The sequence below is a fragment of the Ceratotherium simum genome, chromosome 1 (assembly GCF_057802395.1).
Source record: "Ceratotherium simum simum isolate JZ-2026a chromosome 1, ASM5780239v1, whole genome shotgun sequence".
NCBI classification, from domain to species: Eukaryota; Metazoa; Chordata; class Mammalia; order Perissodactyla; family Rhinocerotidae; genus Ceratotherium; species Ceratotherium simum.
Window position 1 is genome coordinate 27558991 of NC_141900.1, and position 15781 is coordinate 27574771.

General features: G+C 34.3%; 1 protein-coding gene across 6 annotated transcripts in view; it reads right to left on the minus strand.

Annotated features, from left to right (window-relative positions):
• Positions 1-15781, minus strand: part of CACNA2D1 (calcium voltage-gated channel auxiliary subunit alpha2delta 1) — a 504823-nt gene that overhangs the window by 138004 nt on the left and 351038 nt on the right. For all 6 annotated transcript variants that reach the window (XM_087445189.1, XM_014788140.2, XM_014788141.2 and 3 more), the window contains one exon: positions 3200-3331. In XM_087445189.1, the coding sequence (XP_087301315.1) occupies positions 3200-3331 (132 nt within the window). The remainder of the gene's footprint in view (positions 1-3199; positions 3332-15781) is intronic.

A 15781-nucleotide genomic window follows, 5' to 3' on the forward strand; every position in this document is an offset into this window, starting at 1 on the left:
TGAGGAATCTAAAATAGTCAAACTCATAGAAGCAGAGAAGAGCGGTGGTTGCCAGGGGCTGGAGAAACTGGGAAATGGGGAGATATTAGTCAAAGGGTATAGAGTTTTAGTTAAACAAGATGAATGTGTCCTAGAGATCTTCCGTACAGCATATACTGCCTACTATTAACAATACGGTATTGTACACTTAAAACTTTGCTAAGAGGATAGATCTTATGTTGAGCGTTTTTATCAGAAAAAATATAGGAATAAATAAGAGAATGAGAGGAAACTTTTGGAGATGATGGATAGGTTTATAGCATTGATTATGGTGATGGAAATAAATGAAAAGCCATAAAACTAATAAGAAAAGTTAATATATTGAGGTATATGAGGAAGCCATTTTCATTTAAAATTGATTCAGCCTGAACTTGTTTTTCCAGAATGCCCTGACTTATGACCCGTCAAGCATGCCCTTGTACATCAGCTTTCAACATTAAACAGTATCCCAAAGTGAAAAATGTTGCCTTTAAAGATAGGGATGAATGCCTCCCTCCCATATCAGCATTTCTTTGAAGATAAGCATTCCTTCCCAGAAACCAGGGTCAGATTGACCTGCTATGCACGTTGCTGAATTGCAGCAAACATCTTGTGACTGTAGTATTAAAAAAAAAAAATGTATTCCTGTCATGTTTGATATACGTTCTTTGTTCTGAAATGGTATATGACAATGCTGTACACCTCGCTCCTCGAGAGCATGCACTTCCCTGGTGGAGCACGCACTTCCAGGCTATAGTTCTCAGCTTGGCTCATATAATAAACTCATCTCATTTTTAATCTATAGATTGATTATTGGTTATTTGCATCAACAGTGGTGATGGAATCATAGGTGTATACTTATCTCTAAACTCATCAAGTTGTATACATTATGTACAGCTTTTTGTATGTCAAAAAATAATAAAATAAAAAGAACAACTCAGCAACAGATTCACTAAAATTAAAATTGCATCCAGTGTATTCCCTAGCAGCCATGAGAACCATTTTAAATAACCTCCTCTAACAAGTAACTGAATTCATCCCATCAGTCATTTTGTCAGTCAATTTGTCTGCCAAACCATTGCTCAAAAACTAGGTATTGCAGGAGAGCACAGCGTTGTTTCCACAGCTAATGTTCTAGGGCAATTGCACGGATTCAGCTAAATTAAACATTTAAAGGGCTTTTCCAAGATGAAATGAACAAACGTCAATACATTTGAAAATTTATGATGAGGGTTAAAAAAAATTAAAGCCATCATCCCTCACTTCACATTCAAAATGAAAGAATAATAGAAAGATGATTTATTAGTAAGTTTAAAAGTTAACTGCTATTTGCAAAAAGAGCCATCTTTGAAAAGTGCTCATAACACAGCCTATCCTTCCTTCCACCTCTTGACCCCAGTGTTCTCTCTCCCTTTCTTATGCAACTCCTCTTGCTCCCCTTCCTGTTTCTCTCTTATAATTCTTATTTGTCTCTCTTTCTCAGCATCATCAATTTCCCTCTGGTACTGGGCTCTTGGTTTCTCATTATTATCCTAATTTTCTCTTATGTATCTTTTTCCTCCTTTCCCTCAACTGCTCATAGATGGAATTTTGTAATGAGGCAATATGTCTTAGACTTAAAAGCTACATAATGCTATGTTATTGATAAATGTATTCTTATATTTGTGTATTATTGGATAGCTTATCAGGTATCTAATTCCTATATTTCAAAATTATAAACGTTTTATAAGACTTGATATAACTTTAAAGTTTATTATATCAGATTTATTATATGTATGAGTAGTGTATTCCATGGCATTCATTGCTTCTTTTCTTTATATTATCTTATATACTAAAATTTTCAGTCTCCTGATACATACATTTATTTTTAAGAACATAACTTAAGAATATTTTAGAAAGGTTGTATCATCCTGAACAATATTTCTGTAAGTAGGAAATTCCACTATTATGATAATAACCTATATGGTCATATTTTCCCCTCATCAGATACTAACATTTTAACTCATGATTTTTTTTAACATTGAAATACGAAGTAGAGCTTTCCTAGCCCACTGGATTTCTGCAAAACATAATGGCTACTGCTGTTACTATCTGGCATTTGCAACCATGCAGAAGTTATAAGTCTCTACCTAATTCAAGTCTGTTGAGTCTGATGATGCCCACGTACTTTTATTCATTGCTATTGCCATACAAAGCTAGTTATGATCTAATTTCCATTTCACCCCATTTTCACTGTTGTGACTTTTTATTGTGAATAACTCTACTTGTTAAACATGTTTATAAAACTCAAGTCTCAAGAAGAATTCTCCTATATATTGTAGCTGTTTAAAGGCCAATTACCTAGCATGTATCCAATAACTCAGGCTTTGTCTTTGAGAAAGAAGGTGCATTTGTGCTTGTCAGCTTGTTCTAAAAGGTGGAGAAGTTAAAAATACCAACAGACATTTCTCTTAAATTCTTTTCAATGGATCCTCAGGCTCCACTAGTGATTAACTTTTCATTTTTGTTATAGATTTATTTCTCCTTACCCTCCTTTATAAGAATAAAGGATATTACAAAAGGGCTTATTCATTTTAATTTGTAAATTATATTCATCCTCATTGAATATATATCATCACTGAGATGCCCTCAAAATTAATCCAATCCGACACAAAAGAAAGCTCTATTTTCCTTGAAATTTCATTTTATTTCCTGTCATACTCATTTTAACAAATCCACATTCGCCAATTAAAGAAAAGCATCAACATTTTTCCTATAAAAGCATTGACTTGAAATCTAGCGACAAATATTTCACTTAGTTTTTAAAAATTCTATTCAGTTCTCTAATGTGACTTACAACTTGGTCCATGCTGAGCAGTTGGACCTTTATTTCAGAATTTTTTTAGTATTCATGATAACTTCCTGTTCCAGGTACACAGATACCTGCTCATGGTCTCACTGCAGCCTGGCCTGATTCTAGGTGCCAACTACCCCCCAAACCCCCCCAACCCCTCCTCGAGCTGCTTCTCAGGTGTTTTGGTTTAAAGTGAGCCATATAAGGAGGAATACTCTTTCCTCATAAAAGCAGCATGATAACCATATTTTTATTACAGTGTAGGAGAAGGTAACAAGTGTTCTCCAGAAACATTAAGTCAGGTACTTACAATTTTGTTTGATACCTATTGAATCACTATGCACTTACCTGGATAATATCGGGCCAGGCCTGTGGCACTGCCAAACACCTGCCACAACAATGAAGGATCTTCCTCTCGATTTTTTTTGAAAACTTCATCTAAGGCACTTGTCCAGTTGAGCTCATTTAACACAATTGTTGCTAAAAAAAAAAAAAAAAGGAAAAATTAATTCAAATGTATAATTAATAATTGAATCTGTCTTCATTTATTTGCAAAATAATGTCACACATTTTCATTGCTTTACCTACAAAAGTACTCTAATCCAGTGGCTATCCAAAAGTTTAGATTTAGAATTATTTCTTCAAACAAATTTTTATATTACAGTGGCCTTATTGACAGTTTGGGCTGGGTAATTCTTTGTTGTGGGAGCTGTTCTGTGCTTTGTAGAATGTTTAGCAGTATCTCTAGCCTCTACCCACTAGATGCCAGTAGCACTCTCCCAGATGTGACAAGCAAAACTGTCTCCAGACATTGTCAGATGACTCCTGTGGGGCAAAATTGCTCCCTGTTGAGACCCTCTGTGATACATAAAACAGACAATAGCAGAGCTCTCCTGTTTGAGAAGTGGGAGGCATGCCTCCCCTTGAGGCAATTCTGAAGAAACCTACGGGCCACCTCAGGGTGCAGTTTGATGACCACCTCTTTCAACTATTGATGATTCTCTGTGATATACTTACATCATTTGGTTTGTTACCTGAGTTAAAAAAAATAGATATTTGTCATTGAACATAGTTTATTAACTGTTTACACAAAAACAACAACAAATGTGTACATTTTGACAGAGAAAAAATTCATTCATAGGCTTGACAATATCAGTGTTAGAAACAGGAAGTAGCTGATACTTTATTACTACCTTTATGAACAATAGTTTTCTTTTTTTTTTTGGTTAGCTTAATATTTAGAGCATGATACAAATAAGGGCCAAGTCATTGATTTTCATTCCTACTTACAACTACTGACTGATCTTGAATAGGGATTAAAAATATATGCCACTCATTACAATGAAACAGAAGCAGTTATAACAAAGGGATAAAACATAGGTTAAGGAGTGACATCAGCAACATGGTAGAGTGAGCTGTTCCCTTTGTCTCTCCCCCTTTGAACTACAACTAAATGGACATTCCATGACCAACAGAGGATACCCATGCAGCACAACAGGACGCCTGAGAGACCCATGCAGCTATACATCGGAAGGTGGATGGACTGGGTCCCCAGGACATATAGGAGATAGGTGATCACTCCCCTATCCTTTCCCAGCAGCCTGGTGAGCAAGCGCAAATGCATTCCCAGGAAGTGGGAGTGTCCATAGCGCTGCTGAGGCCCTGCAAGTGGGAAAGTGCCCCGGTGCAACTATAAGAAGAGGTGGTGGCAGCCCTGAGCCCACACGTGAACACTTTCTCGACCAGCAGGAGTTCCCAACGTGCCACTGCAGTCCTAACAAGTGGCCCTGGCTCAGACCCCACAAAAAAGCCCTGCCCACCAAGCACAGCAGCCAGTGTGACCATAAGAAGAGGTGGTGGCAAATCTGTGCACAGTCGAATGCTTTCCCGGCCAGCAGGAGCACCCATAGTGCCGCTATGGCCCCACAAGTGGGAACGTCCCTTGGCGCAACTGCAAGAAGAGGCAGTGGCAGCCCTGAACCGGCGAGTGAATGCTTTCCTGGCTGGCAGGAGCACCCACCATACCCTCACAACTTACAGCAGGTGGGGTGGGATCAGAAACACAGTTCCCGCTTATCCCCGGTGGTAGCAGGTGGAATCTGCAACCAGATACAACTGCAAAGGTGCCAGCAAAAGAGTTAGTTCACCAAACACCACAAGAAACTACAGCAACAATTCAAAGCAGAAGGAAAATGACGTCTGCAGAAATCAACCTTGAAGTGACAGAAATTTACAATCTAAATGACAGAGAATTCAAAATAGCTGTTATAAAGAAACTCAATGAGTTACAAGAAAACTCAGACAGACAGTTGAATGAGCCCAGGAATAAAATTAATAATAAGAAGGAATACTTCACCAAAGAGATTGAAACTATTAAAAAAAAAAAAGCAGAAATTCTAGATATGAAGAAAACAATTAATGAGATAAGAAATCATCTAGAATCCTTAAAAAATAGTTGAAGGTATGGAGAAAAGAATTAGTGATTTAGAGGGTATAAATATGGAAATGCTTCAGATGGAGGAGGAGAGAGAACTAAGATTTTTAAAAAATGAAGGAATTCTTCAAGAAATATCTGACTCAATTATGAAAAGCAACACAAGGATTATAGGTATTCCAGAGAGAAAAGGGAAGGAGAAAGGAGCGGAGAGCTTGTTCAAAGAAACAATAGCTGAGAGCTTCCCAAACATGGGGAAGGAACTGGACTTAGAAATATGTGAAACCAATAGAACTCCTAATTACATAAATGCAAAAAGACCTTCTCCAGGCATATAAAAGTAAGACTGGCAAAAGTTAATGACAAAGAAGAAATATTAAGGGCACTAAGGCAGAAGAAAATAACCTACAAAGGAACCCCTATCATGCTATCAGTGGATTTCTCGGCAGAAATCTTATAGGCTAGGAGAGAATGGAATGATATATTCAAAATTCTGAAAGACAAAAACTTTCAGCCAAGAATACTCTATCCAGAAAAACTATCCTTCAGATTGGATAGAGAAATAAAAGCTTTCTCAGATAAACAAAAGCTGAGGGAGTTCATCACCACTAGATCTCCCCTGTAAGAAATGATCCAGGATGCCCTCATACCTGAAACAAAAAGGCAAAGGTCTACAAAGCTCTGATCAAGGAGATAAATAGAGAGACAAAATCAGAGAACTGCAGCTCTCTTTCAGAATAGGGTAACAAACACTTAATTATAACTTAAAAGATAAAGGGAGGGAAAGCATCAAATGTAACTATAAACAATTCAAGTTAGTCACAAACACAGAACACAAAACAGAATAATTTGTAACAACAATAACTCAGAAGGAGAGGAGTATAGGGATGGAACCTACTTAGGCTAATGGAGATAGGCTAACAGAAAATGGACTATATCATCTATGCGATATTTTATACAAACCTCAGAGTAACCACTAAACAAAAATCAGAGCAGAGCCACAATTTATTAAAAATGAGAAAACCACAACAGAAAACCACCAAAATGAAGTGGCAGTCAGAAATCCAAAGGAAGAGAAACAGAAACATAGAACAACCAGAAAACAAGAGATAAAATGTCAGTATTAAACCCTCATATACCAATAATCACTCTAAATGTAAATGGATTGAATTCTCCAATCAAAAGAAACAGGGCACCTGAATGGATTAAAATACAAGAAGCAACAATATGCTGCCTCCAGGAAACACATCTCAGCTCTAAAGAAAAACAGAGGCTCAGAGTGAAGGGATGGAAGACAATACTCCAAGCTGATGGCAAGCAAAAGAAAGCAGGTGTTGCCATGCTTAGATCAGACAAGTAGACTTCAAGATAAAACAGGCAATGAGAGACAAAGAAGAGCAGTATATAATAACAAAAGAGATACTCCAACAAGAAGACATAACAGTTATAAATATATATGCATCCAACATAGGAGCACCAAAGTACATAAAACAACTATTAACAAACCTAAAAGGAGATATTAATGACAACACAATAATAGTAGGGGAACTTAACACCCCACTTACATCAATGGATAGATCATCCAGACAAAAAATCAACAACAAAATAGCAGGATTAAATGAAAAACTAGACCAGATGGACTTAATAGATATATATAGAACATTAAATCCAAAAGCAGAAGAATACACATTCTTCTCAAGTGTACATGGAACATTCTCAAAGATAGACCATATTTTGGGAAACAAGGCAAGCCTCAATAAATTTAAGAAGATTGAAATAATATCAAGTATCTTTTCCAACCATAATGCTACAAAACTAGAAATCAACTACAAGAAAAAAGCTGGGAAAGTCACAAACATGTGTAGACTAAACAACATGCTACTAAGCAACCAATGGATCATTAAAGAAATTAAAGGAGAAATCAAAAAATATCTGGAGACAAATGAAAATGAAAATATACCATACTAACTCACATAGGATGCAGCAAAAGCGGTCCTAAGAGAGAAATTCATAGGAATAGAGGCCCACTTTAACAAACAAGAAAATGCTTAAATAAGCAATCTTAAACTCCACCCAACAGAATTAGAAAAAGAAGAAGAAACAAAGCCCAAAGTTAGCAGAATGAGGGAAATAATAAAAATTAGAACAGAAATAAGTGAAATTGAAACCAAAAAAACCATAGAAAAGATCAACGAAACTAAGAGATAGTTCTTTGAGAAGATAAACAAAATTGACAAACCGTTAGCCAGACTCACTAAGAAAAAAAGAGAGAAGCCTCAGATAAATAAAATTAGAAATGAAAGAGGAGAAATTACAACAAATACCACAGAAATACAAACAATTACAACAGAATACTATGAAAAACTATATACCAACAAACTGGACAATCCAAAAGAAATGGATAAATTCTTAGACCCATACAACCTCCCAAAACTGAATCAAGAAGAAATAGAGAATCTGAATAGACAAGTCACATGTAAAGAGATTGAAACAGTAATCAAAAATCTCCCAAAAAATAAAAGTCCAAGACTAGATGGCTTCTCTGGAGAATTCTACCAAACATTCAAAGATTTAATACATATCCTTCTCAAACTATTACAAAAAATTGAAGAGACAGAACACTCCTAACACATCCTACAAGGCCATCATCACCTTGATTCCAAAACCAGGCAAGGACAGCACAAAGAAGGAAAACTACAGGCCAATATCATTGATGAACATCAATGAAAAATCCTCAACAAAATATTGGCAAACTGAATACAGCAATACATTAAAAGGATCATACACCATGATCAAGTGTGATTTACACCAGGGACACAGGGATGGTTCATATCTGCAAATTAATCAATGTGATACGCCACATGAACAAAATAAGGAATAAAAACCACATGATCATCAATAGATGCAGAGAAAGTAATTGACAAGATCCAACATCAATTTATGACAAAAACTCTCAATAAAATACGTACAGAAGGAAAGTACCTCAACATAATAAAGGCTATATATTACAAACCCACAGCCAACATTATACTCAATAGGGAAAAAACTGAAAGCCATCCCTCTGAGGACAGTAACAAGACAAGGGTGCTCACTCTAGCCACTCTTACTCAACTTAGTACTGGAGGTTTGGGCTAGAGCAATTAGGCAAGAAAAAGAAATAAAAGGAATTCAAATAGTGAATTAAAAAGTGAAACTCTCGCTGTTTGCAGACAACAGGATTTTATATATAGAAAATCCTAAAGAATCCACCAGAAAACTATTAGAAATAATCAAGAACTAGAGCAAAGTTGCAGGATACAAAATCAACTTACAAAAATCAGTTGCATTTCTATATACTCATAACAAACTAGCAGAAAGAGAAGTCAAGAATATGATCCCATTTACAATCAAAACAAAAAGAATAAAATATCTAGGAATAAATTTAACCAAAGAGGTGAAAGACCTGTACACTGAAAACTATAAGACATTATTAAGAGAAATTGAAGAAGATACAAAGAAATGGAAAGATATTCCACGCACATGGATTGGAAGAACATAGTTAAAATGTCCATATTACCTAAAGCACTCTGCAGATGCAGTGCAATCCCCATCAGAATCCTAATGACATTCTTCATAGACATAGAACAAAGAATCAATGGAACAGAAGTGAAAGCCCAGAAATAAAACCACACATCTATGGACAGCTAATCTTTGACAAAGGAGCCAAGAACATACAATAGAGAAAGGAAAGTCATGAAACATGAAAACTATAAAACTCTTAGAAGAAAATCTAGGCAATACACTCTTTGACATCGGTCTTAGCAGCATCTTTTCGAATACCATGTCTACTCAGACAAGGGAAACAAAAGAAAAAATTAACAAATGAGACTACCTCAGACTGAAGAGCTTCTGTAAGGAAAAGGAAATCATCAACAAAATGAGAAGACAATCCACAAACTGGGAGAGAATATTTGCAAATCATATATCCAACGAAGGGTTAATTCCAAAAAGAACTCATACAACTCAAAAACAAAAAAACAACCCAATCAAAACATGGGCAGAGGATATGAACTGACATTTTTCCAAAGAGGATACACAGACAGCCAACAGACACATGAAAAGATATTCAACATCACTAATCATTAGGAAAATGCATATCAAAACCACAATGAGATATCACCTTATACCTGTCAGAATGGCTATAATGACCAAGAAAAACTAACAAACGTTGGAAAGGATGTGGAGAAAAGGGAACCCTCATACACTGCTGGTGGGAATGCAAATTGCTGCAGCCACTATGGAAAACAGTAGAGAGATCTCTCAAAAAATTAAAAATAGAAATACTGTATGATCCAACTATCCCACTACTGGGTATATATCCAAAGAACTTGAAATCAACAACTCAAAGAGATTTATGCACCCCTCTGTTTATTGCAGCGTTATTCATAACAGGCAAGACGTGGAAGCAACCCAATTGCCCTTCTATGGATGAATGGATAAAGACGACGTATAAATGATAAAGGAGAATATATATAATGGACTACTACTCAGCCATATAAAAAGACAAAATCACCCCATTTGCAACAGCATGGATGGACCTTGAGGGTATGATGTTAAGTGAAGTAAGCCAGACTGAGAAAGACAAATACTGCATGATTTCACTCATATGTGGAAGATAAACACATGAATAAAGAGAACATATTAGTGGTTACCAGAGGGGAAGGTGGTTGAGGGGTGAGTGAAAGGGGTAGACTGGCACATATGTATGGTGATGGATAAAAATTAGACTGCTGGTGGTGTGCACAATGCAGTCTATACAGAAATTGATAAATAATAATGTACATCTGAAATTACACAGTTATATACCATTATTATCTCAATAAAATAATTGAAAAAAAAGAAAAAACATAGGTTAAAATAGTATATAATTTATAATTATGTGCCTCCATGATCATAGCATCCTATGTCTAAAATATTAAAAATTTAATTGGCTTAGAATATTATTTTTCCTTTACACAAAAAATGACATAGATAACCTCATATCTTTTTTTTTTTTTTTCTGTCTTTATATATAAAATATGTACCATGCCCCAGCAGATTTGGCCACTTTGCACTTCAGAATCTATGACCAAGCCTAAATAGTGGAAAAGAGCTTGGGATAAGGACTGGAGATACTGCTTAACTCTATTCTTTTCTGTGACCACAGCAAATATAGGAAACAAATGCAGTCATAGTTACATCGTGCCCAAGATTTTTTAAAGGTAAAACAAAAAAGAGATTCTATCAAGAAAGATGGCTGCATACATGTTTATATTTTAAAGTTTATCATTTATAAAAAAATGAAAACAAGGGTATTGTGAAGTTGCTCTGGGACCAGCATCCTAATGCATTTCTCATTACTGAAAACGAACAAGATTTCCATCTTTATAGATGTGATTACTTTCTGAAAGATCAGTTGTGCGTGTGAATATTCATGAGCTGGGTCAGCTCCATAGTGCATCTGAGATACTAGTGAATTCATATTCAAAAGCATGAGCCAATGAACACTAAGTGGCCAGTTTATTGAAAATTTATATTCACATAGATAACCTGAATTGATACTCACTATTCATGAATATTTATAGTAATATACAAAACATCACAGAAAAAGAGGGACATCGTACTTTTTTTTAAACATTCATGCATTTTACAGTAATAGTGTACTGAACAAATAATAGTGTTTATTTATGATCCAGATAGACTTCATTAATCCCCAATCTATTACAACTATCTCTTCAATTTCCTTGACTCTTTAATTCACATTAAGCAACAACTGATATCTAATTATTTTTAATAAAATTTTATTTGTTTTAAAGCTTTTAATGTTTTAGTTTTATTTGATAACTTAACAACTACTAAGTATTAGGCTCTGATACACTGATTGTGAATTATACTTTTATATACTTGGGGTTAAAAAGTCAAGCTCTGAAATATTCTTATCATCATGGCAACATGTTTTAAAATTTGCAGTTTATACATTTGAAAATTCTTTTTCAGATAAGACAATACTAACGTAGATTTCAAAATGTTTTTCTCAAAATTTGTTCATCTGCAAATAAGCACAGTATGTAAAGAATTTGCAGAATAGGCACTTGATTTTAAATTTTACTCGGAATGAAAGAAATGATATTGTATACTAATTACATGAGCTAGGTTTATAAACTTGATAGTGTGTAGCATAGAGAGGGGATACAGATACTTCCCTTTGTCACTGTATATTTATAAAGACTTTTGAGTGCAATCATTATTCTGTTAGTCACAAGCTTTATTTGAACATCCAGAGCAAGAAGTCAAAATTCAAAGAATCTGCGTGAGAGTACAAATTTAGTGCAACTTCTTTAGAGGAGAGTTTTGTTGTAGCTATCTATCAAAATGCACATAGTCCAACAATTCTACTTCAAGGGATTTATACTATGGAGAGAGTATGGATTTCCAGTCCTTAATCAGAGAATTTTAGAGCAAGTCATTCATTCAATTATACCATTCAAAGTCCTTGAAACACCAAAATGAGAAAGTAAAACAAATTGATGCACTAGGAAATAATTTTTCTCAAACTATATGGAAAGCAGTTAAAAATGTAAAAGAAAATATGTAAAGCACCAAATCAAACAAACAAGTATGAATACTATTTTACATCCTTCTTGGCTATTTGGTTATATATTTCTGATCCACCTTATGAATTACATTAGACTAATAAACATACATTATTTTGGTATCCTAAAATGAGCAGACTTTTATTTTCTTAACCTTCTAAAATTAAATAGTTTATCCAGAATTACTAAGGTGCCCACCATTTCTCCATTTCTATGCTATTAGCTTAACTCAGGATAAACAATACTGAAATAACTGGGCAATCTGCAGATGATGGAATAATAAAACTAATGCAGAATATTGGCCAAGCTAAAACAGTTTATGTCATTTCGTGAATCTACTTTCTTCCCCTGCCACTTTCACCATACGTACACACACATACAAAATTTTCTCTTCCTCTCTCTCTTATTTAAATTTGTAAGTAGACTTTATATAGGAAGATGTTTTTAAGTAACTATTCTGGCTACAACTGCATAAAAAGCCAGGTGCATTACAAAAGTTAAAAGTTATTACTAAGAGATCTGTTTTATATCACGAACAGTTTATGTGGTTATGCTGGTGCCTCTCTTTGTCCTCAGCAGGTTTTTTAGTCTCTACTATTTTCCTAACACTATAGTACTTAAAATAAAAGGTATAGTACTTAAAATAAAAGGTATAAAGCATAACCCTTCCATGATGGAAAAAAATAAGATAAGACCAAATTCCTTGGAAAACTGTTTTCAGCAAATATTACTCTGGATTATCAAACTGTATTTTTCATTTGCATAAAGACTCAACACTCAAAAAGTAATTTTGCTACTCTGACTCATTGAAGTCCAACAGATTACAAAAAAGTTTCCCTTTGTCACTGAATATTATAAAGACTTTTAATATTAAATTATCTTTTGATAAGTCACAATCTTTATTCGAATGTCCAGAGCAAGAAATCAAAATTGAAAGGATTTTATTTAATCGCAGAAATATTGATATAAATTAGCAATAACGTTTCATATAAGAGTTCTAGAATAAATTCTCTTTATTTCTTTGCTGAGGAAGATTCTCCCTGAGCTAACATCCACTGCCAATCTTCTTTTTTTTGTAGGTGAGCTGCCAGCACAGCATGGCCACTGACAGATGAGTGGTGTAGGTCTGTGCCCGGAACTGAACCTAGGACCCCAAAGTGGAGCGCGCCAAATTTAACCACTAGGCCACTAAGGCTGGCCCAGAATAAATTACCTTTTTAAAAGAACTTGAAGTATTTCTTGGCCACAACAAATAAAACTTTACCTTTTATTTGGACAGATATATTTAAGAACATGGATAATAGTTCTTGCTGGTTTTATATAAATCGTTACACAGTATTTAAAATCATATTGTATTTTATATTTTCAATTATATATTGTATATGTATTGCATTATTTAATATATTGCAATATTATATTCATTCATGCCCTCTTTCTCCCCCAGCCCCCAAATAGTAATGTTCTACGTTCACAGAAACTTCTAATTTCTTGCTTGAATGGAGATTAGAATTACATGAGTGGCTTATATTATTTTCACTATAGAAGACTAACTGGTCAATGGTGATCTAGCCTTGGACCTACTGCCAGCTTCTAATGAATTTAGCTAAGTGTCTTACAGCTAGTTTAAGAGTAAAATTAGTCCTCATTTTCTGTCAACTTTTAAGAAATGAAAATCTGTATCTTTGTTGGAAAATTACATTTTGCAAAAATAAGTCTTTGATAGATGTCCAAGGCTAAGCCTATTAAAAGCAGTGAGTGCTGGGAAAGCAAATCTAGACTTTAGGGCCTCTCTCCTGAATGGCATAACAGGATTTCACTGATAATTGATTCAGAACACCAAGGATATATCTCTATTCTTCTTAGTTTTTGAAAACATGGCCTTGGTGTTCAGCAAATTCTCTCTTTTAGAGTAATCTATTGTTCAACCTGGCTTCTCAAGGGAAGAAAGAAAAATTTAATTTGTAATAGCACAAAAGAAGTACCTTACATTTGCTGCTAATTCTTCTAAAATACATGACATCTCTATCTCTTATTTATGGCATGGAATACAGAATTGCTGACAAGCTCTGAATCCAATTTTCGTCTGTAAACTTCAGCCTGTAAAGTGTTGCACTATTGCTGCCTTTTAGGCTTGAATACATTTTGTTGACTTATTCAAGGTTAGGGCCTCACTAGGTGCTGAAGGCACTATAAGACTATTTGAAAAACTTAAGGTTATTTATAATGTCAATTACAGCTTTCAAATGAAGCAGACATATGAGAGAAAAAGAAGAGAAACATATTTTTGATTCACTTAAAATATAAAATAACTTTGATAAGTCTGAATCAAAAATTATATACTATATAAAACATTATATACTTTATAAAAAATAAAATAGCTTTGACAAGTCTTTGATAAAACCTTTAGATATTAAAGCTATGTAAGGGACAAGACACTAAAAATTATTTTTAATAACGCTAAATATGATACAATTAAATAATTAAAGCAAAAGAACTGGCCAAAATGTTTACTATACTATTTCCATTTAACTAATAATACCATTCTGTTGTCAAGGCCTTGCATTGAAATAAAATTAGCATATATTTAAATATTGCCACTGATAATAACAAAGTCAGTAATATTTATTAACCACTAACTGTATGCCAGCAGATACGTTAACCATTTTCTATGCATTATCATATTTAATTTTTAGCAAGATTCTTTCAGTGAGATACTAATAATAACCATTTTCTATTCATTATCATATTTAACTTCTAGAACGACTCTTTCAGTGAGATACTAATATTATTTCCTTTTTTAGATGACAAAAATAAAACCTACAAAGGGCATGCAATTTGCCAAAAATCACACCAGAAGAGCTATAGAGACAACACTCAAATAAGTACCTGTGTCAGATTCCAAAATTCTTACTGTTTATGAGCTATTGATTTCTAAGCTTTCATTATATGTGTAGCTCTGATTATTCAGAATTTTAAATCGGAAAAAAAATCTATGCCTTTGTAGCACAATGTTTCTCATTTGAGAATGATATTCCTCCCCAGGGGACATATAGCAATGTCTAGAGACATATTTGATTGCCATGACTGGAGGGAGGCTATTGGCATCTGGTGGGTAAAGGCCAGAGATGCTCTAAACATCCTACTATGCACAGGACAGCCCCCACAACAAAGGATTATCTTGCCTAAAATGTCAGTAATGCCCGGGTTTAGAAACCTTGCTGAAGTACAACATACATAAGAGAATTAATCCACTTTCTAAAAAGCAATATTCCCAAAGAATATTAACAAAAAGCTACAAAAGCTCTTCAAAGTGAAAGTTGGTATATTTTTAAAATATTATTTCATGATATTAAATTGTCAATATTTCAGGCTACATTTTGACACCCTTTGCATTGAGCAAATTTTCATTTTAGTCCCAGAAAACTGTAACACACTATTCTTGTACCTGAAAGAGTAAGTAAGGATTTCAAAGCTACTTTTTAGTGCCACTAAATGTTATCCTTCCCTAACTCCTGCTTTTGGACATTCATAGAATATTAGAGGTTTTTTTTTCAATGATTCAACACATACTGCCTGATTCTAAACTAAACATATTTTATCTTTATAGCAAATGCTAATTTTATCCCATAGTATATAAGGTAGTTATTAAAGAGTTGCATTTAACAGATGAGCTGAGCCAGATGTCACTAATTTTATTCATCAACCCTAATCTCTAAAAAGAAAAATGTTAATGAGAAGAAACCCACTGATCCAATTAAGTGCACAGACAAAAAGAATCCACTTTAAGGTCTAGACAGTGTGCATAAATATTAAAATGAATGAATCTTTTCAGTGGATTTGGCTAATGGAATCTCATCTAATCCCAGTGTAAATGAAAGATTAATA